The following is a 24,146-nucleotide window of genomic DNA, read 5'->3' as shown; positions in this document are numbered from 1 at the left end:
TCAGTAGTGACAGAGCTGAGCAGGTGCTGAGTTGGCAGTGGTATTAGAAGAATAAAGGAAATTCATACTGGGAACATGACCACTGTTAACATGGGGAACTGGCAGTCATACCATGTGTCATGCTAATTGCTCACAGTGACAGAGGATCTGAGTTGCAGGGACTGGAGCAGGATACTAGAAGTGGTTCTTGGGTAGAGGATAGAAGACTACACATTGCCTGGCTCTTCCTCTGCCTTGGCACTCTCATTTATTTACTGGGCATCTTCTGTATGCCCTGTGCTCAGTGCTGGTGTGACTAGGAAAGTAGTTATCTTTTCTTTGCTACTTGATATTCAGTGGTGAGTACAATTATTACAGAATAATTTCTATCTCTAGGTTTCTTGTCACTGTACCCCCAACTCTTGTTTCTGCATCAGGAGGTTTTCCTTTGTAAACTTGATAATGTGGTGTCAAAAAGCACAACTGGCATGGTGGTCTGTGCTGAGCTCTGAGAAGAGTGCCTCATGACAGCAGAAGTACCCAGAAACCTCGAATGTGGAAGCGGCTTTCCCACTGCCCTGGGCACTGTCCCAGCTCACAGGACTCATAGCCCTGGCAGCACACAGACCTGTGAACAAGGAGAAGAACACAAGCAAGAGGGTGGAGAGGCTTGTCCAGTCTAAAAGAACCATCTGCCCAAAGCAGCACTCTGCCCTTGGTCTAAGACTGGATTCTTTGAGAACAGGGGATGAAAGGGTCAGGGAGCAGAAACATGCATTGGCAGCCACACAATACGTGGTCACCCAGGGAAGGCTTGGGGAGATTGGAGATGGGGTAATCAGTGAAGATGAAGAAACTGAAGCAAACCAAAGTGTCAGCAATATCCTCAGTCTCGTTTTTGTTTTTTACTTTTTGCATGAATTTACTTTTATTGTTTTTGCCACCATGAAGACAGACTTGAAAAGAGAATTCAAATAATTACAACTTTAGAAAGAAAATAGATATGTTTGTGTGCTTAAAATCTTTCATGGAACTCTTCTGATAAACTAAAGTCATCTAATGCTGAGAACTATCTGGGAGAAAGTCAAATGAAGCATGGTGCTGCTGGCCCTCCCTTTCCTTAGTGCACTGAACTGTCCTTAGAAACTTAGCAAAAGAGGGGTATCTCTTTATAGTTGTTTGGGGATGTTCTACACATACAGCCCACCCTCCTCCCCCCGCCAGAGTTTTCAAGCAGTGGAAGGCTCCTATGTTTAGCTATGATTCTAGAAGCACAATTTAGGAACTTAGAAGTTTTGCTGCCTGTGAGGGACGGTGGGAATCATTTTGGGAGCCACTTACTGAATTCAATTTCTTGCCAAAGAAGTTTTTAAAGGACTTCTTAAAGTAATGTCAGATTATAGCTGCTTCAAAGGCAGCTACAGAAACTATATGTGAGGATAACTTAAATCACTTGTAATACTATTGAACCCATTAACTCTCTTTGACTGTGTTCTTCTTAAGAACCCTGTAATACTGTCGAAACCATTAAGACTCTATGTTCTTCTTAAGATGAAAAGATGCATCAAAAAAGAAGGATACTGCTCTTATTACTGTATGGTGACATTTGAGTGACAGATGAGTCTGCAGCCAGAGGCTTTGTTCTCACTGGTGACTATCAGCAGAGGAGGAGAAAAGCAGTCACTTGAGCCTAGTGCTATGGAAGTTAATGGAGGTCTCTCAGAACTTAAATATTTGCTGTCAATTCAGTATAACCCTGTTGACTAAATAGCTCACAGAATTGTGAGTCACCTCTTGGCTTCTGAAAGTTTAGAGAACTAAAAAGGTGATTTCCTCTAAGACTTTTTTTTTTTTTTTTAACCAGGTGCTCCTGGTTTTCCTTGCATAATTAATAAGCCCAGTTATTCAGGAATGCTTACAACTTATTTAATGTTGAATGTAGATACAGGATTGTTAGGCAGCCCGAGCACAAGTTGGCTGTGGAAGAGCATACTTTAGTTAGCTTCTGGGGAGTGCTGTGTTAGCTCAAGGCTAGTAACTTCCATAGTTTTAAGAAAACAAAGATGCACCATTATCAGGTAGAATTTTTATTGATTGTTTATTTAGAAAACAGTGAATGAATTCTTCACAAAGAAAATTTGGTGGTGACGTTGAGATTTACAGAACAGCCTGTGCATAAACTACCACATAGTAAGCCCAAAAGTTAGTAGAGAATGATAATAAGAAATGATCGGGTTTCCAAACCGATCACATAGTTGTCCTTTAGAGATGCTAGTAGTGAAGACTTTGTTTTCTTAGGAAGAGTTATTCTGTACTTCAAGGACTTGTGCAACAAATCGAATGACCTCCTTTACTTATTGCTGCAGTGTACACTGTTGCATTGATGAGGGTGCAAAACAAACCCTTTTTCACAGAATAGATGAACACTGTTTTTTAAAATAGTGGTAGTGGTTGTTTTCCTTTGTAGGAATCGGGTACCTTGTAGAGAAAAAAATTACATTATGGCAAATTAGAGATGCAATTTTACAAACTAGTTCCCAGGCATTTTCAAAACATGGGCTGAAATTCCTTTTCTTGTTATAAATGAAATATAAAGGTACAAATATGTTAACTCTACTTATTTTTTCTAATGCTTCTTGTTCCCTGCTTAGACAGTCAGCAATTGCTGTTTATAATTTTTTGGCTAAAAAATTTAAGTTCACACTGTAAAACTATTCAAACCTTAGGATTAAAATTAGAAGGAAATTAATAATTCCATTTTCTAAATTTAAATTAATTTATTTTTAATTGATCCATAAAATCATACACATATATGAGGTACCATGTGATGTTTCAATACACGTATCAATTGATTATTTCTTAATCTTGGATTTGGAATCTACTGTAAACTCTCCTGAAATGTGAATATGTTTATCTGCCATTCAAAGAACTGCTGCCTGAGGGTCATTGTTTAATAGGACTAATTTGCCAAGTAAATGAGTCTCAGTACTAACAAGTTTATTCTAGTGGAGACAGAAAGTCCCAGAAGTTGGAGCTACCGCTGTGATTTGAGTAGAAAGTATGTTAGCTGCTTCCTAAAGGGGGAGCCCAAGCATGTGCTTAAGATTGCATTCTGTAGGAATTGTTGGGCTGGTCTCTAATCAAAGGAGAAGTAAATGAAATGAGAAAATGAAAAATATATATGTAAATGGAAAAGAAGAAAAGAAAATCTTGAAGACAGAGTTCAAAAAGTGGGAAGAAATGGGAGAGAAATTCATCTGTTCATTAAAACCCATACAGATTTTATTCAACTCAGGAATGCAGTGTCTAAGAAAATGGCTGTTCACTGTTCCTTTCAGAAGTATTTGTAATGCAATTTTTTTTTCTTTATGTGATGAGAAAAGTGCACCTAGATTAGGTGAGCTTTCAATGAACAAATTATATTTTTCTGTAAGTTGGGAGTAGGATTTGGAGATTGAAAGGGGTTAATAATAAGAAATCAAGCCCCATTCTCCCAAATATCAATTTAAAAAGCAAAACAGAAGAATTGCTGCTCATTCTTAAAAAGACACAGATGTGAATTTGAGAAAAACAAGTAGTATGAGGACTAGAATCACGTGCAGAATGTTTGCCAGCAAAGTTTTTTGTTACTTTGGTTCTGGAACTTACATCTTTTTAAATAGTGACTAGGACGTGCAGTACTGGTGGAGTCTGGAAGATGTTGTCAATTGACTTAAAAGCAAGAATCTGGAGTTTCCATCAGTCATTATTCTCAGTAAAGTTCTTAAGTTCAAAACAAAACAAACAGGCCCAATTCCAATTCAAGATGCCACGCAGAGTGAAGACATTTGCTCTTCACTCTGGCTGCCATGGTGCTGCTGCATCATACGCTGCTGTATTAAGCAACTGTGTCATGCTGGGCAGTCATCAAGGAGCCTCCTTTCCCTAGTATCTTTTCTGAAGAAACTTTTGATATTTCTTGATATATCTGCCCTAAATCTGTGAGTTAGAACTGACCCAGCAGTTTTCTGATGTTTTAAAGGAAGTGAAGAGATACTTTGTTCATCCCTTTTCTCCCTTAAGACCCAACTCTGACATCACACTTGGTTGACTTGGACATAGCACCAGTCCTCTTGTTACCCCCCAGCACCCTTGTGCCCTGATAGTCAGTACCATCACCACACTAGGGGGAAGTACCCTGCTTATAGGAAAACGATGTGTGGAGGGGGACCTCTAACACACATAATGGTGAGGCAGGCAGATGTGCCTCGAAATCCCAGTTATACATCTTAATAGCTTTGTGAATGTGGCCGTAGAAGGGGTTTTACTCTAAGTCTCAGCGGCAAGGTAATAATAACACCTATTTCCTAGCACCATAGTAAGAATTCAGTAAGACCCATTTAAAACACAGATCACTCAATAAACATTCCATACATATGGAACTATGAACTATTTTACTTTTTCACTACGGTGGAGACTGCGTGTCTTCATTTTCATGCCCCAGGCATCTGGTATGCTGCCTAGCCCATTACTTATAATCATTTCTTTATTACTTCAACTGTGCAACAGAAGTAGAGATGCTGAAATGTGATTGTGTAAACCAAGAGCATTCCTTTTGTCATTCAAATCTATTACCTTCAATTTGTTTTAACAGTTGTTGGCAATCTATTGTATATAAAGTGTCTTATTAAATTATTCACTGTGAAATTTTCTTTTGTAAAAGTTAAAAAGATCAGAAAGATATGACAATGTAAAAGATTTAATGGAGTCAGTGTGTATGTATATTGAAAAATTAGCAATGAAAAAGTTTTTTTCCTGAAAAAGTGGAAGAAGTATCCTTATTATAAAAGGCATTGTATAGGTAATTTAAATTAATTTTAAAATTATTTCAGGATATGCTATAAATTACTCTGCATTCACCATGAAAAAAATCACATTTTATGTTAATTAAAAATGCTTTAACAATGATCCATAATATCTCTGACTTTTTGAACTGTGATTATTGGTTAAACGTTGCTTGAACATTTCAAACAACCCATTTTTGTTTATTGCTTTGATCTGTGGTTTCAATTGCCCCATCATTTTGAAGAGAATACATCATTCACCTTTTGATCAAATAAATGAGTTTTAAACTGATCACTGTGCAGAAAACACAGACCCTATTCTGTTCTGGCCTGTGCTGTCATTCCATGCTTGCTTTTATAGCATGGTTAAAAGAGCAATAGCCTAAACACACGGAAGCATTTTGTTCCATCTTCAGCCATGTGGGCTGCATATGCCAGAGTCTTGAGGTTGGAAAAAAAAAAAAAAAGGAATTGGAGTATTTGCAGAACTCCTAGCTTTTGCTAATTTCTAAGTAACAAACTTTGATATGTGAATCTGGAAGAAAAAAGGAAATACTTTAGGCACAGTACAGTACTTTAAAAAGTCACATAAAGCAGTTCTTTACGGCTTTCGAATCTATGAAGGTGGACATTTTCCTTGCTTTATAAATTTTACATAACAAGTACTTTTGCATGAGAACTTTATTGCATGGTATAATTATTGCACAGTTATTGGTGAATTAATATTATCAGAAGGAAGAAAACAAACCTCCTCACTAGCTAGTAGATAAATGGTCTCTTTCAAAGTTAATTACTGATTGAAAATTTTCTGTATTAAGAATGTAAGAAATATCTCAGGGCTTTTTCATGCAGCAAATAGTCATATTTCAGCCTCATTATGATTAAAAATGTCATTCCATTGCACTTGGGGTATTTGCCAGGGGACTGCTTCCTGGCCAGCTGAGAGCCTGCTCTCCTACGCCTGTAGGAGCATGGCCTTTACAGCCTGGGACCTTGCCCAGGGTTTAGGAGTCTCAGCCTCACCAGCAGGCTGTGCTGTGTCAGCCAAAACAACAGAGCTTTCTGGCTCTCTTCATAGGCCTACACTCTTTTTCATGATGTTCTCTTTATATTCAGAAGAGGGAGGTAAAAGACTAAGATGTATTGAGCACCAGTTATTTTGCAAAGAATCACGCTTGGCATCATATGCATTGTTTAATCTTCATAGCAAATCTATGAGATAAGTTGTATTATCCCTGTAGTACCCCAGAGGAAACAGGCTCAGAGGATTTTATTTCTTTTGGAGTCAGGACACAGTTAGTGGAGAGCCAGAATTCAGACTCAGTTCTGACTCCAAACCCATTACATCATGTCATTTCAGCACTGTCTCTTTTCACTCTGTATCAGATTGTACTATTTGTAATGTTTAAGTGTTTGTATTACTCATGTCCACATGGCATTATTCTGGCTAATATATAATAGACTTGAATACAGCTGTACTAGTTTTTTTTTTTTTTTTTTTGGTACTGGGGATTGAACTCAGGGGCACTTTACCACTGAGCCACATCCCCAGCCCTATTTTGTATTTTATTTAGAGACAGGGTCTCACTGAGTTGCTTAGCACCTCACCATTGCTGAGGCTAGCTTTGAACTCACAATCCTCCTGTCTCAGCCTCCTGAGCTGCTGGGATTACAGGCGTGCACCACCATGCCTGGCTGTACTAGTTTTGATTCTGCTGTAACATAAAATAGTTCATGCCATTATGGACATATAAAAAATTATGTTCTTCAGACAGGTAGTCAGAAGGTGCAAACTGAATTCTCTGAAATGTTGAAAACTTATCATAAAATGTAAACCAAATAGTATTTTAAAGTCATTAATTATTCATTTTTTCCTATAAAACTAGGATAGGAAAAACTAAACTATGTAAGAAGTAGCAGGTGTCAGCTTTTATTTAACTTTGTAGTGTGATCTTTGCTTGTCGCCTCATTTAACTTGCACAAGCTCTTTTGTGTGTATTAGAAGAGAGAGGTGCTTTCTCTGCCTTGTCCCATTTTGTGTCCTTGGCTTGAGGGGATGAATCACTGTCTCTAGAGGCTGTAGCCTCCAACTCTTTTCTGTGCAATTAAAGTATAGAACAGTGTTAGTACCCTTTACTGCATGCCAAAGAGAATTCTTTCTTAATTGGCCTTCTACTGTAGGCCACACTTCTAAATGTGTCACTTACTAATAATAATGAGAAAAATAACTGCCATATATTGGAGAAGGCTATGTGGCAAGAATTCTGCTTGATAGTTCATCAATTTTGTTGGTAATTCTTACTAAAACTTAACAGATAGCTTTATTTTCCCTCTTATATAGATGAGAAACTCATGCCATTCATCTAATAGTAAGTAGAAGAATGAGGATGCAAACTCAGGTTTTCTGACTCCAAGCCTCAGCTGCTCTTATTTTCTTGATAAGTGTGCAACACTCCTTTCTGCTATATGCATCCAAGTACAGAATCTTTCCTTGCTTTCCTTGAGCTTCCTATGGCCCCTGAAAGGCAAATTGGAGACCTGAGATCATTTGTATTTTATCAATTTAGTTTTCATTTTCTAAAAGATATTCCAGAGTTTTCTATATACATTCAAAGACTGCAAAATTTTATTTGTGCCTAAGGGATTGGTCTGTACATTAAAGAAATAGTGAAGAAATTTAGAATAGAAATTTTTAGTGTAATTTTGTGACCTTTTCTATTGCAAGTGGATCTAGGTATTTACATTTTTCCCATCTATGTTTTATAACTTATAGCTTTTTAGTGTTCCAAACTAGTAGTGTATGATATTTTAGTAATATCATACTATATTTTGATGCTTAAAAAGCATACTATAATAGTGATTGTTTTCATATTCAGTGATTCTTACAACCTAGTAAAGTTCAGGGACCAAGTACTGTTATGCCTTTTAACATATGTGCAAACTGAAGCTCTGCTCACATAACTAGTAAGTGGAAGTATAGACAGATGGGCCTGATTGTCCCCCGGATGTGCTGATTTTCCAGTGACACACCTTTTCTGGATTAGCATCTCTATTTTATCTTTTACATGTTTGTAATTTGATTTAACAACATAGTTACTTTTTTTCTGGATTCTGTGTACTTGATGAATTTTTCTCTTCTAGTCTTAAGAGATTTTTTTTCCCTTTCTTTCTTTCTTTTTGGTGTTATAGGGATAAAAGTGAACTAAAATGTTCTTAAATAATGCCCAGATGACTGGATTGACAAATGGGAAGAAATTATTAGCTGTATATTTTATATCATACGTAAGAAAAAATTAAAAAAATAGATTCTAAATGTACTAGGATGTAAGTAGAAAGAGAAAGAAGAAAAATCACACGAGCACTAGAAGAAAACATGAGTAAATTTTGCTTTAACCTTGGATGTCAAGGGAGAGGCTTTCTAACTGTGCCTCAAAATCTAAAAGCAATTTAAAAAAAGAAGAGATTGGTAAATTTCACTGCTTAAAGACTTTAAAAACTTTTTGCATGACAAACAAAAGTCATCAATGATGTCAAATGACAACTGACAAACTAAGAAAATATAACTTACACCTTAGGCATAGGATGATTATCTCAAAAAATAAAGGATGAAAACATTAAAAACCTGATAAGAAGATTGGGAAAAGACAATTAATAAACAACAAAAATAATATAAGACAAAAATAATATGAAATTGCCCTTAAGACTTTTTTTTAATGTTTACTTATAATTAGAAAAATGCACACAAAAAACAGTGGTGAGATACCTATCAAAATAGGGATCTGGATATCTCATACATTCCTGGTAGGAATGCAAATTGGGATAGCTCTTTTCAAGGAAGGATTATGGCAATGCCAAAGAATCAACACAGCAAGCTCACTTCTAGAAATCTATAAAGAAGAGACACCACCAACAATAGAGGTACATATGCATGCATAGGTTAGTATACATTCCTGTTCCCTAAATCTCAGAGATCTTCAAAGAGATATCACCCCAGTAGTAATGAACACGCTTCACTCTCAGATTGTGGTTTCTAAACACCATTCTCCAACAAAAGGAATTAGTGCTTCTTAGAGAAGTGGTTAATTTTAAGGCTTTAGCGGAGAATATATAAGCTGAGCCTACAACAAGCCAGAAAATCTGGATATGATCAAAAAAGAATGAGGAATTGTTGAAAGAACTTAAGAGCCAATCTGAAGTTGCTCATAATTGACGAACTGAAACATTTTGACGAACAAGATCCATGGTTGCTAAAAGTATCGGGAAAGTTTTTGAGAAAGAAAGGAATATTTACATGGGCTCAGGCAGGCTGGAGTCATCGAAAAGCTTGACCCAGAGCTGCTTCCAGATGCTCACTCACATGTCTATTGTTGGAGGCCTCATTTACTCTCTCAGGCCGCGAGAGTGCTCTCATGACAAGGGAGTTATCGTTTTCCAGAATAAGTGACCCCAGAGCAAGGAAAAGGAGGACAACACAGTACCTTTTGTGACTTAGTCTCTGAAATCACACCCATCGTTTCTGCCTCATTCTCTTAAATCTGTAAAACCACCACACTGGGAAAGGACATCTCTAGCCTGTTGCCTAGGAATTCCTTTTTCTCCCAAAGAGTTGCCACTTGCCTTTTGTTGCCTGTTGTGGGTGCTCCCAGCCTTGGTTCCTTTTGTATTGGATTGCAGTGCTGTTCCTGGGTAGACTTACTGTAACAGGATCAGCTATAGAAAGGAAGGAATGAGGTTAACCCTTCCCTACCCCCCCCCAATTCTTCTTCAACTCAGCCTTTTATTACCCTCTTCCCACTCTGTAGTAAATTATTCAGAACCATCTCTGAGCAGCAAGACTTCAGACAAGCCTTTCTAATAGCAATGATCATATTGTATTCTAGTTATCATTTTTCTATGTCTTTGATTTCTTTTACTAATGTGGCATTTGTTCTTTATTCCCAAGGCCTACCAAAGTGATTAAAATGTCCCTAATGGGTAAATGGGTTATCTTTTGAAATGTAAATGCATCTAAGAACCTCCTCATTCAGTTTTTGGGCCTTTGTCTTTCCCCAAACTTTGAAAGACAAGGAGGAAGATATCTCCTTCAGCCTATTTTCTGTTTTCCCAAACACTCCTACTACCTTTGGGAAATATTTCAGTTCTGCCTTTTCTGGCACACCTGTTTCTATCTGGGGGCTTCTTGTTCCAGTTACATTACCATAATATTCACTGACACCTGTTAAAGCACAATAAAGTAGATTTGATTCAGGACCATTAAATGAGTACAGGGACCATTGAAATGGGGGATAAAGATTGAGGTAACTCAGAATTACACAGTAAGTGAGAATTTAGAACCAAGAGTCATATTGGGGGTCAGTGGATGGAAAATTAATAAGAATATGAAGAGTCCCCCTGGCTTAACCCACCTATCGAGATTCTTGGTGAAAGCAGACCAGGGTGATCAGACATCACCTGGGAAATGGTGGAGAATGATGAATTTGATTGGGTATTGAGGGTGATCAGATATTGGGTAATGCCATCTAGGGGAGTTCTTGCTAAACAGACTAAGAAGGGTTCTTTGTTAAAAATGGATTTTATAAGGAAGTGCACAGATCAACCTACCAGAATGTTCAAGGACTTTACTGAAGTCTGATCAAGCCAAGAATTTTGACAAGGAGCAGAAGTAGATTTGTTTAGGCTGATCCATAAACTTACTTTTATGACATTTCCTACAGAGGAAAATGAAAATAAATGACCCACAGCAAATTTATACTTAAATTGAAATTGTCTATAAAATGTCACTGCAGTTTTACATGGGAAAGGAATTTACTTATGATCTCATCCTAGTGATTTCATTTATAGTTTAAGAAATCAAAGTCTAGGTTAGTTAAATAATTTTTCTACACCTATGTTTTCTGACGTATAATCTAATATCACAGCATAACTTGGCACTCGGAGTTTGAAATCTACATTTTTTTCTTCCAGAATATAAATTGTTGAATATTTCTAATATTACATATTAAATTATATATTTCATATAATGATGCCTATTTAAAGGAATTACACTTCTTTCCTTTTTAATTCAGATTTAGGTCGATCTCGAGAACTGCAATATGTATATGTGGATAACAACATTCACCTGAAGGGCTTGCCATCTTACCTGTACAATAAGGTCATCGGGTGCAGTGGGTAAGGCTGACTTCACCTTTTGAACTTAAAAATAGATGAACTACTTTTGGTAATTCTGTTCAGTTGTCTTTATCCTTCATATACTAAATCAAATATCTTTATATATTGGGTAGACAGTTTAGAATATGGCATGTTGGTTCAGTTAATAAACTGTTAGGTTGAATCAGTAGTGAAAAATGAATCTACACTTACTTTTTTTTGCTATGGAAATAATCAATTTTGTTTTTTTCCATCTTCATTAAGGTATAATAGGCAAATAAAATTGTACATATTTAAGTCTATGACATAATTGATATGCATATACATTGCCACATGTGCCATTATAAACTCAGTGGTATCAGCCACAGCAAGTGGAGGAATCAGCATTGAGTTAAAAATTTTCTCTCTCTGAACTCCATTGCAATGGCAATTTTACTATGACAGCCCTGGCATTTAGGGTATTACCAATTGGAAATATTTAGAATTCAATATTTAAGACAGTCCCTCAATACAAATCATGATTCTAGAAACCAGACCAGGTGTTCAATTTCTTGGGAAATGTTGGTCTTTTCAGAGCATCTATACTCTTTCCTTTCACTCAGGATTTGAGGATGGCTTCAGCTTCTCCTTTTGCAACAGTGGGATAAAAACACCTTAAGGTATTTTCCAGGATGGTCTAGGATCAAGAGGACCACTCCACTGCCAGAACCTGCTTTGTGCTGGTCTTATTTTCCCCACTCAGTTCTCAAAGGAATACCTTTGAGACATCTTAACCAGCATGTTTGTGTCTTCCCCTCTAATTCCCAACATCCTGCATAACCAAGCTTATATACCTTGTAGTTCTGGCAAGGAAAGGATTGACAGTTAGCATATACATAAGGGACAGCCATTCCCTATTGGCCTGACTCCAGGGGATGATAGTGAGCCATGATTGTTCCAGAAAGAGCAATCCTAGGAGAAGCTCTCTTCCCGTAGGAAAAGTTATATATTTGTGATCTCGGGAAAGCCCTAGATGAGTTCAGTGCTATAGCTGATGAAATCCAAGCTGAGTGGTTTTTTCTAGAACCTTCTGTGAAGCAAAGCTAATAGAATGTGTGGTATAGTTTTGGGTCAGTGATTTTTCTACAGTTGATTTTGTCACAATTGTGATAATACACAGTCATTAAACCCAGTGAGTTTTTAAAGGATTTTTACTATAATTCTTCCAAGTAAAGTGAGCAAAGTGATACATGGAATGATGCAAGCATGCACCAAAGCTCATGGCCCTTTTGCCCATACCAACATCTTTAGAGACTGCACTGAAATATGAGTTAAGTCTCTAACGCAATTAAGGAATAGCTTTTGTTTAAGGTGAAGATTGCTATCTACTTCGATGTTTAGTAATAGATATCACCAACTACCAGAAAATTCTGTTTATGCTGAGTAAAGTAAGTTTTTCATCTTTGACTTAGTATATGGTAATAGTGATAATGAATTTTAGGAGAGCTCCAAATCTTTGAGGAGACAAATAGTAGGGAAAAATAAAGTATTAACTAATAGTCTATACTTTTATTAAGAGCTTATTTTGTTAACAGTAATAAAACTAAAATTATTATTTTATTTCTTTTAGTCATCAGTGGATCTTTTATTTTATTTATATGTGGTGTTGAGTATCGAATCCAGGGCCTCACACATGCCAGGCAAACTCTCTACCACTGAACCACAACTCTAGCCCCAACTAAAATTATTAATAGGATAGTATGAAACAACCAAATTTCTAATATTAGTAGTATTAGGATATATAGAGACCCACTTACAAATGAACTGTCATTCAAAAGGCATTTGTAGTCTGTTGGCTTAGTGCAGTAACTCAGAATGCATCCTTAGTTCCATCATACCTTCTTAAGCAAACTCACTAAAAGTTCATTTAACCTATTTTGTGCCCAAATAATATTACTTACTTACACAATATGTTTATGGCAAAGTGTATTCAGAATTTTAGTGGGAACACAGAAGTCTTGACAGAATTAAGGGTCCCCTTTTTTCTCTTTTCTATCTGTTGTATATATGAAAAAAGACTTCCCCATTCCAAGTCAAAGTGGTGGTGCTTACTAAGCCTTGGGAAGCCATAGAACAAGCTGTGAGGGAAACATATTATAAAGGACATGAGTGTATTTGAGGTCTAGAAAATATACTTCCTGAAGTCTGAACGAGGATCCTGGTTCATTTGTTCATTCAGTGAGCATTTGTTGAACAGTTTCTCCATTTGGTTATGGTGCTAGATAATGGCCATACAGTGCATTGCCTGCCCTCCTGGATCTTACCATCTAGCTATGGAATGATAAATAATTAAAGTAATTGGTACCAGATGATATTTAAGCTAAGACCTAAAGGGTCAGCTCATTTGGTTCTCCACTGCTGTAACATGTTACTTCTAACTCATTCGTAGACCCAGAATATAAGAACACAGTAGTTTCTGCTTTACTCTGCTATGACTGAGACAGTTGCAGTATGCTGCTCAGCTTGAGTCTAAGAAAATTGGGACAACAGTGCAAGAAGAACACAGCTTTAAGGGTCTATGGGATAAGATTTTTAAAGTCTGATATGTATACGTATACATACATACCAACATGCATATACTATTAGCAAAGTATATAGAGGGATTTTTATGATCTATTTATGTATGTGCATTTAAAAATAGATATTAAATTCACATCTTGGAGAACAGAGAGAGAATAGGGTTTAAAATGTCTTAGTGGCCATAAAAATAGCAAATAACCAATGACGCAGTTTCAAGAAATCTCAGAAGTCTCACAAAACTATCTTTGATATGATGGAATTGTGAACAAAGTTAGCTACTCCATATTATATGTCAATTTTTCTAGATTATTATTGAGCCCTAACTAGCAAATCAGCACCGCACTAGGAGTTATAAGAAAAACAAAGATAATCTAGATGTTTACCCTGACAAAAATAACTATAATACAGATAATAAATATCTTGAGAGAAGTAAATGGAGAGAAATTTAAAGCATAGAACTGATATCTGTGACTTAGCCTCAAAACCATCCACCATCATTTCTGTTACATCCTATGATTACACACGTCCACCATCTTCGTGGTGGGAGAGGAGGCAGGGAGCACCATAAGGAGCCCATGTAGAGAGTGGTTTTCATAGCTTTTTGCTAGCTTCATGGAAAAGTATGATTTTTATTTCTCTAGGTTTTTCTTGTTGTTACTATAGGAATAAATGTCTTCAGTTCTTCTACTTTGTCCCCAGAAAAAGAAGTCCATCCCATGTTAGAATTTTAGAAAGTGGTAACTGGCACATTTGTTGTAGTCAGGAAAACTTAATGATCCTATACAATGATCCTGTTTTCCAGTTATCTCTTTGTATGAGAAAAAGAAAATCAAGTCCTGCTTTGCCTTTCCTTGTGTAAATGATCAATTGTAATGGTTGGGAGCAATTGACTTGTGAATATAACCACTAAGGTAATAGAATTATTTGACTATGCATTCTGTACTCTGAACTAAATAGATTTAAAATGTCCTTTAGAGCTGGGTACAGTGGCACACACTTGTAATCCCAGCAACTTGGGAAGCTGAGGCAAGAAGATCACAAGTTCAAGGCCAACTTTGGTAACTTAGTGAGACCCTGTCTCAAAATAAAAAGGGGTGGAGATGTAATTCACTGGTAAAGCACCCTGAGGTTCATTCCCCAGGACGGGAAAAAAAAAAAAAAAAAAAATGCTCTTTAGATCACAGTCCATTTTTCTGTGGGAGCTGTCCCACAGGCCCAGAGCAGCCTAGCTGCATACAACAGAGGAAGAGTGTGATTTGAGCTACCACTCAGAAGACAGAGTTTACAGTTTGACTCCAACAAAATTAATTACTCGCTAAAACAAAAATACTAACATTCCCTTTAAGAGTTAGAGGTATATAAAAATCCAGTCTAAACAGTGTAATTTTCATATTGTCCAGGATACAACCTAAAATTACAGGACATGTAAAGAACCAGGAAAATATGACCCATTATCAAGAGAGAAGATCAACAGAGACCATCCTGAGATCACCCAAAATGTTGGAAATGAAAGAAGGATTTTAAAGTAACTCTTATAACTTTTCCCAATGAAATTAGGTTTGTAATGAATGAAAAGACCATAAAATAGAAACTATAAAAAAGAAAATTTTAGAGTTGAAAAATATATTATCTGATGTAAAATATTTGCTAGATAGAATTAATGGCAGAAGGGGTATGAATAAACAGGAAAAGTCAGTGAACTTGGAGGTAGATCAGTAGAAATGACCCAATCTCAGGAACACAGAAAAAAAAAAAAAAAGATTGAAAACAGAAGTGAACACCAGGTGTGGGACGTGGAGATGGTATAAAAAGACAGACATATGTATAGTTGTCATCCCAAAAAGAGAATAGGGAGACAATGAGGCAACAATGACAAAAATGTCTGACAAAATAATGTCTCAAAATGTTGTAAGTTTGATGAAAGACATAAATTTATATTTTCAAGAAGCCCAGCAAACCCTAAGTAGTATAAGTAGAAAATCATGCCTAGGTAAAGCTGCTGAAAACCAAAATAAAAAGAAAATTTTGAAAGCAACTAGAGAAAAAATGACACATTACTTACAAAGGACCAAGTCAAGACTGTTAAACTTCTCATCAGTAAACTTCAGGGTCCAGAAAACAATGGAACAACATATCTGAAATGCTAAAGGAAAAAGCAAAACAAGTCAAAGTGGAGTTATGTATTCAGGAAAATGAATGAAGGCAAGCCCAGTGCAATGATGCATGCTGTAGTCCCAGCAACTTGGGAGTTTGAGGTGGGAGGATCACGAGTTCAAGGTCAGCCTCAACAACCTGGTGAGGTCCTAAAGCAACTTGGTGAGACCCTGTCTCAAAACAAAACACTTTTAAAAAAAGGGCTGGGGATGTTGCTAGTGGTAAAGCATTCAATCCCCAGTCCAAAAAAAAAAAACAGTGGCAGCAGCAAAATACATGCTCAGATAGGACAAAATTTAACATGAAGAAGCTCTGCCCAATTAAGACTCTTCATTCAGAACAAGGTTTATTCTTTCTGTGTAGCTTAGTTTTTTCATTGGTTCTTCATATCCATCTCTCCCTTTTCCCCCTACTTTAAGTTGGGAAAAAATATATTTACTGAGAAGAAGGGGCTTAAATCTGTAGCAATTCCCACACTAATGAGCATGTGGATCACATATGTACTCGATGAAAGATAAAAGATAGTTACTTGAGTGGTTTTGGTAAGAGGATTTAAACTAACTTAAGACTTTTGTTTTGTTGGTACCCAGAATTGAACCCAGGGGCACTTAACCACCAAGCCACATCCCCACCCCTTTTTATTTTTTGCTTTGAAATAAGGTCTCGCTTAAGTTGCTTAGGATCTCACAAAGTTGCTGAGTCTGGCTTTGAACTTGAGATCTTCCTGACTCAGGCTCCCAAGTGACTGGGATTACAGGCATGCATCACCATGCCCAGCAAAAGTAAAGACTTTTAACATGTTGTTAAGTGGAATTACGAGTATGAAAATACATATGAATTAATTGGCTAAGTCATATACATGTTTTGGTACATATGTATGGTAAAAATCTCAGTGGCAAGATGACTTCTCTGTTCCTTTAGCTTGTTTTGGGCTAAATGTTGAAGGCCAAGCAACTCTGAAAATACTGAGTTTAAAAAAGGAAATTGTTTAATATTTGTTATAGTTATCTATATTACTAAATCAAAACTACTAACATTTATAATTTTAATAACTAACTTGAGGATTCCATGTAGAAATATTTTTGTAAACACTTAGGCATTTAATATAAATTAATAAAGATTCCAAGATTTAATAATTGCTAGTTAATAATAATTTCACTTCATTGTGAACTGAAGCATATCATGGACTTTCATTCCATCTTGTTGACAGTTCACTTCATTATTCTTTTTTTAGGTGAGTGGTGATCACTTTTCAAGGCCAATACCTTCCTAGTGTTTTTTTCCTTTTGCAATTTTCTTCTATGTACCAAACACTGTAGCTAATTGGAACTTCATGTGCATTTACAGAGCTGAAACCCTGTTTGTGTTATTTTCTTTCCCTGAAATATAATAAAGAGACAAGAAAGCACAGCTGTATACATTGATTAACATTTACTGTGTACCAGGCAATGTGCTCATTATCTGCATTATTTCACAAAATTCTCCCAGCAACCCTGAAGTCATTATCCCCACTTTAGAAATGAAGAAACTGAAGTTTAGACAATGAAATCCTCTGAAGTCGAAAACTAGGTAGTAATAACATTGTTTGCTTCCTTGTTCACACTCTTAACCTCTGTACTAGGTGCTCTGCCTCCCTCCTCTCCTTTGTCTAGAATCATGACTATGTGTATGCTTGAGCTCTTCTGCTGACTCCTGTGAGCAGGTCAGGTGGATGCTTAAGTCTCCCCAATAGCAGTCGAGAGAGGCTGGCCCTGAAACAGCTGACCTGTGAATACCAACTCCTGTGGACGCTTCCCTTGCAGCCTTCTCTCTGCCTAGCTGCAGCTCATGCTCCAGTGTGAAGCACAGAAGGCATTTAATAAATGGAGCTTAAAATTAATTAGCTCCTTCTACCCAGTGGTGAAGAGTAGGAACTTCTGCTAAAAGAATTATTGAAGGGAAATTAAACTTTATGTAAAATAAGAATACACTTACTTGATAATGTGAGCTTTTTCACTTGTTTAATCAGACATCTGTCTTTTTAATTATTGGAGACAATGAAAGCATTAGGAAGAATGGGGGTGGGAGGAGTTGTAGCTCAGTGGTAGAGCACTTGTCTGGTATGTTTGAGGCCCTGGATTTGATTTGATCCCTGGCACTGAAGGAAAAAGAAAGAATCTGTCTTTCAGTTTTCTACAACTCTGTTTATTATTCCATATTGTTCAAGTCTCTGGGCATTATCCACATAGAGTGTACCCACAGCTGGGTTCAGAAGTAGCAGCTTTTAAGGCACTGACAGTAGGAAATAAATATTCATGAATGACTTACTTTTTATACTATATTTTCATTATTTTATGATTTTTTTCAGGGTTCTTATACTATAGCCTGGCTACAAAGTTTGAAAACATACTATTTTACCATGTATTTTAGGGTTCACACGCAATGGTGGGGGCTGGCAAGTATAAAACATGCAGGGCAGGCCAGTCTACCGAGGGGAGAGCTGATGCCTCAGACTAAGTCCAAAGGCAATCCAGAGATAGAATTTTCTCTTCTTTGGAGAACCTTACTCTTTATTCTTAAGGTCTTCAACTGATTGGATGAGACCAACTCACATTATGGAGGGTCATCTGCTGTACTCAAGGTCTACTGATTTAAATGTTAATCTCATCTTCAAAGAAGAGAAGTCTAGGCTAATATTTGACAAAATGGCTAGGCACCATGCCCTTCCAAGTTGCCAAAAAAAGTCAGACATTTGCCAAAATTCCATTTGACAAATGACTGTCATTTTTCCTAAATGATCATTTCTTTAAGTGTGGCCATCCTGTTGTGTGATCATATATAGGTCATTGCAGTACTTAGTTCTCCAACATATCTCCTGGCCTCAAGACTTATAGAACCCAAGAGTTCCCCCAAAGTTTGCAGCTTTAAGATGCCCAGATTGGTCTCAAACTTGAGATCCTCTTACCTCTGTCTCATAAATCAATGGGATTACAGGTGTGTGCCATTGCATTTGGCTGAAAGTTTGTAACTTTGTAAGTGACTGTCATTTCACACTCCTTAAATTCTAGAGGGAATTTCTGCTTTCTGCTTTTGGTTACTCCGTGTGTGTGTGTGTGTGTGTGTGTGTGTGAATGTGCGCCCGCATGTGTGTGGCTGGGGATTAAATCCAGGGTCTAGGGCATGCTAGGCAAGGGCTCTATCATCCCCATCCCCCGTTTTTATTAATTTTGTACTCCTTTTAATAGTTAACAACCTGGCTGATACATGTTACAGTTTTCCCTATTCAAATTACTGATGAGGTTTCTGTTTCCTGGATGGGCAATATAATGACAGTTTGCAGTTGCTGGCAATTAATCCAATTTCACAGACCAAGGTGATTTAAAGTTAGGCTTCAGTCCCTGAGACAGCTTCTGCTTTCTATTCCTACTTACTCCAAGGGAAATAAATGCTGCAGTCATTCCTAACTAAAAAAAAAAAAAAAAAAAATTCAGCAAACTAGAAATGGAAGAGAATTTCCTCATTAGATAAAATATATCTACAGAAAGCCAATAGTTAATATTATACTTAATGTTGAAAAACCTTAACTTACCCAAATTAACATTTAAATTGACAATTCTACTCTGAATCCTGAGAAGATTTGGGGAATATCTAGATAAAATGCTTGTAGAGTTCAAGTAGGATAATAGACAACTGAGGATTGCAAGAAAAATATTGAACAAGAATAGTTAAGGGAGACATCAAATGACAGAATCGCCTATAAAACTGCTATAATCAAAACAATGTAGAATTGACATGGATTAAACAAATACATCATTGAAACAGATCCAGAACTCTAAGAATTTTTTTAAAAAGCATTTTAATTCAGAGGTAAATTATAGTTTTATTGCATAATGTTATCAATATTGTTTGTCCATTTGGAGGAAAAATTTGAGTCCTAATTCATGTCATATACAAAAAAGATAGCCATCCACATGTAAAGATAATATAGTGAGTATACTAGAAGAAGATTTAGCATAATACATGCACAATCTTCAAATTAGGGAACCCTCTTCAGAAAATCAGAAAAGTTTGATGCCATGAAGGAAACAAGTGGGTAGATTTGATGTTGGAAAAGAATGACTGCTGAATGGTAAAAGACACGATATGCAAAGTTTAAGACAAAAATATTTTTGGAAATAATACAACAAAGAATTGTTTCTGCAAATATGGAAGTTCCTAAGAATTTTTTTAATTCAATAGAAAATAAGGCAAAGGATGTGAATGGATGTTTCACAGAAGAGTAAATGCAAATGACCAATAAACAAATCAAATGTGGTTGAACTTAGTGACCAAGATGATACTCTTCATCAGATTGGCAAGAGGTTAAAATAATTGATAACATCCCGTTCTGATGATGATATGGAGAAATGGATACTTTCCTAGATCTTAGACATTTAAATTTTTCAGTTCTCATGGCCAGCAATCCCCTTTGGGGGACTTTTATCTTATAATAATGAAAGCATACATGCATAAGAATGTTTGTATATGTTTATTATGACCTTATTTGTATAGTAGGAAGGAAAACCTTTAAAAAAAGAAGAGGTGAGCATAGTGAATAAGTTAATAAGTAAATTGTGGTTTGTCCATACTATAGACTATTAGGTGACTATTAAAAGAATTTTTTAAATCTGTTTTGATCAACCTAAACAATTACATGAACAAAAACACATTATATTATTGTGTGATCCCATTTGATGGGGGTTGGGGTGGGGAGATCTAACTGTATTTTTGCCTGAGTGTAGAGAAAACAGTAGAATGATAAACACACTGATAATTGTGATTTCTTTACAGAGGGTAGAGATAGAGTTTGAAGAAGGGAAACTTAGGAGAAACTGTTCACTTGTTCTTCATTTTCTATATGAACATAAACTCATAAAAATTATCATGCATTACTTTTTATAATTTAAGTTTATAATACTAGGTTTTTTATAGTTTAAGTTTATAATACTAGATTATTTTGAATAATCTTCTAAAATACCCACTCCTGGCTAAAAACCAGAGCTCCTAAAATCAAATCAATGAAAAAATGTGAAAAAAGAAGTCTATGTGGAATTTGTCCAACCCATCTCATGTGTTTCCTGCTTCTGAAATTTAATGCCTTTCTTTTTCAAATAGATCAAACACCCCCAACCATATATAGTTGGAAAATATGTAGTACTTACCTTAGGAACTTAGCAAGAAAGCCACCAGCATCTCACCCACAATGGCTACTCCAGGCCTCTTCTGCTTATCTCACACCTGATAACTTTCCCATTCCTGTTCGCTTCTGTGTTTGAGATTTTCTTTACTTCTTTGCTACCAGACTGCCCATATTATGGCCAGATAGCTTTGTAAAAACCATCTAAGAGTCTTCCCCATCTAATTTCTGCTAATATTCCTGGCCTCCTCTTCTTTCCATACCCTAGTGTCCCTTTTCCCAGCTCCCATGAAACCTCTACCTATATTCTTTCAGGCTTGCTGCTGCCGCACATGGTGTTCTCTTTGATTGGCATACCAGTACATGTATCCTTCATTTATTCCTGGTAGAATCAGTTGAGCTCTAAGTCAGATATCAACTCCTCTGTAACGTTTCCTCTAGTTCCCTGAACAATCTGTCACCCCTTCTTCTCTGCCCCATTACACTCTCCTTCTGAGGAAAGAGGTCATCTTATTTTGTTTTGTTTCTTATTTAATACTGACTGACATGTAGTAGGTGTTCTGGAACCATTTTCTGATAGAGGAAAGAGCAAATAAAAGAATTTCTAATGAACAAATGAGTCCAGGGCTTCACCTTCCAGTCTTGTGCCTGATGCTTCATTGCCTGTTTCTGGTCAAGGTTATTGTTACCTTATGTTGTGTTTGAAGAACCAGGGTTTGTTGGCACCATTTGCCATTAGAGAAGAGTAACCTGATGACCTCAGACAAGAGGCAGAAGGAAAGCAGACCCCTACAGTGAAAGGAACAAGGACATCTCTGCCTTCTGGTTAAAAGTGGCTGTAGGGAATAGGACATGACTTGACCCATTCTACACGCCAAAAATATTGTCCCAACATTTTTATGGAAAGATCTACCAGAGTTATCTTCTGCCATTTAAAATCTCTTTGCTTTGTGGGCTTAGGGTTTAAAAAAACTATTGTAGACTAAGATACAAAGTACTTGATAAGATACTTTTTTTTTTCTTTTTCTTTTCAAAGTTTTCATCAACAAACTTGGAGAGGGTAGTAAAAGAAGGAAAAGTAGAGCTTACAAAGAAAATTATGTAGAGTCCATGAAGAAAAGCTTGTTCTGTGTTGTGCTTCCTGTAAGCGACTATGCCTCAGCCATGACTTAGCTGCACTCCAGCTTATGAGTTTCAGTTTCAGAGCAGGTTGTGTTAAGGAGCCCAGGACAGCATCTGTTCAGCAGAGCTGTCAGTCTTCAAGTGTGTGTTGTGATCCTCATGTGTGCTGGCCCCATATTCTTTCCCTCATTGCTAACACCACTGTGGGTATGTGTCTGTCTTCAGCTGCGGAGCCCCCATCCAAGTGTCTGAGGTAAAGCTGCTCTCCTTTTCATCGGGGCAGCTGACCGTCTTCCTCCCAGCCGAGGTGAAGGCCATAGGGACAGAGAATGATCACGTCCTGCCTCTGCAAGAGCTGGCCATGAGAAGTCTGTATCATGCCCATCACAGATTTCTAAAAGGTTTGCTTGCCTCTTTTTCCTATTCTGTCTTTTGATTCCATGAACAAACAATTGTGTTTTATACTGCCTGATTTGACTTTCATCTTTTTTTTTTATCATAGTAAAATACACAACACAAAATTGACCATTTTAACTTACTTTTAGGTGTACAGTTCAATGGTATTGTGTTCACACTATTGTGCAATAGGACTTTTTTCTTTTTTTTATTTTTTTTAAGACAGAGTCTCACTATGTTGCTTAAACCTACCTTAAACTGCTGGACTCAAGAGATCTTTCTGTGTCAGCCTCCCATGGAATTGGAACAACAGCTTCATGCCACCGTACCCAGCTAGGACTTATCTTATAGCAAAAAAGTTTTCATATTTTATTAGCACTGATCCCTTTAGTACCTACAATGGACACAAAGAGGAACAGTGGTTCAAAGTCAAATCATATTCAAATGAAAGAAACTTGGTGTTTGGAAATATGTATTTGGTTGAGGCAAGAGCCTGGCAGTAGGGGAAAATTTGGAAGGATCTTAACCTTGAAGATCTCTCCAGAAGAACAGATTCCTGCCTTGCTGTCTATTCACATCTGTGAAATGTGAGGAGAAGAAATATGAGGAGCCTTTGGCTGTATTATCACAGCATTCCAACTCTTGTTTTGGAAAGGATTTGGCAGTGTGTAAGTTTTATAGGTATTTTGGAGTGTATAACTGAAATGCCTTAAAAAGCACTAGGCAGGATTGGGATGTAACTCAGTGGTAAGGCATGTGCTTAGCATGTGCCAAGTCCTGAGAAGAAGAAAGCACTAGGCAGTGTTTATAAGAAAAATGCATTTCAAGTGTTCTTAAATGTTTTATCTTTGTATGAAAAAAAAGTCCACAAACAAACAGACAAACTAACAAAAAACATGCAGCCTTTAATCTTCCTAGAATGTTTAGTGGAAAGTGGAAAGTTAAGTTGTTTTTTTAAAAAATTAAACAGAAAATTCTCACTGTTCACCTGTGGATGAGTTATATTTTTCTAAGTGGTTATTGGTGAATCTGAACAGATATAAAAGGTTAAGAAGATCATTTGTATTTCCTTTCCAAAGATGAGCTGATAATCTTTAGATTTCACCTCATTGTGAACATTTCTCCCTCCATTCAGTTTTGATCAGCAATAAAGAAACCTAGTGTGAATTTGTATCAGGATTGCCTGCATCACTGAGATGTTTTGCTTTAGATATCTCATGTAGCTCAGACTAAGCTGGGAAGGAAAACTCCCTATTTTTATTAATGACAGCTCATGGGAATGAGATAAGGAAAAGCTTGGTTTCATTATTTTTTTTCATTCTCTTTGATTTCCTACATTTCATTCTTTTCCATAAACATAATTTAGCCTTGATCGATACTTGATTGACTTGAAGCCTGATAGATTTAGGGAGAACTTAATGAAAGTCCTTGAGTCTTCATTCCAGCCCTCCTTTAATTCTCTGACTCTTATAAAAGCTTGCAAAACCCTTTCTGGGTAAATTGATGCCTTTTTGATCCTTGTTCTTAAAGAGTATTTGATCTTATTCTTTCCTTGACTGTATCTCAGGACAGCTTCTGGTTGTTCTTAAGAGAGGATTTTCATTTTTCTTTTGGTATCAAAAAATGTAAAAAAAAAAATCTTTCATTTCCTAATAATGTTAGATTTTTTTATTCAGTACCTATGAGATAACAGAATTTTCAACACCAAGTACTTTTAACTAACTGAACTCATTTGGTAACAAAGAGGTATTTTAAGAAGTCTGATTTAAAGAAATTGGTTTTTACTCATGTGCATGATTTTCTCTTGTGTT

At 36.5% G+C, this 24,146-nt stretch overlaps 1 protein-coding gene and 1 long non-coding RNA gene across 14 annotated transcripts in view; one reads left to right on the top strand and one right to left on the bottom strand.

Moving 5' to 3' along the window:
- LRRC28 (leucine rich repeat containing 28) overlaps positions 1 to 24,146 on the top strand; it is a 134,686-nt gene that overhangs the window by 92,934 nt on the left and 17,606 nt on the right. For 12 of the 13 annotated variants that reach the window (XM_079126520.1, XM_079126516.1, XM_079126508.1 and 9 more), the window contains 2 exons: positions 10,868 to 10,970; positions 22,165 to 22,340. In XM_079126520.1, the coding sequence (XP_078982646.1) occupies positions 10,868 to 10,970; positions 22,165 to 22,340 (279 nt within the window). The remainder of the gene's footprint in view (positions 1 to 10,867; positions 10,971 to 22,164; positions 22,341 to 24,146) is intronic. The other variant, XM_079126511.1, reaches the window with a different exon arrangement.
- On the bottom strand, positions 531 to 24,144 carry LOC306653495. Its single transcript, XR_013761737.1, has 3 exons — positions 22,588 to 24,144; positions 15,571 to 17,041; positions 531 to 7,320 (listed from the first exon to the last, which is right to left on the bottom strand). It is a non-coding gene; the product is annotated as an uncharacterized lncRNA (long non-coding RNA).

This window comes from Sciurus vulgaris, assembly GCF_902686455.1.
Source record: "Sciurus vulgaris genome assembly, chromosome: 2".
Lineage (NCBI taxonomy): Eukaryota > Metazoa > Chordata > Mammalia > Rodentia > Sciuridae > Sciurus > Sciurus vulgaris.
The sequence above is the reverse complement of the archived record's forward strand: the minus strand, read 5'-3'. Positions and strand labels throughout refer to the sequence as shown.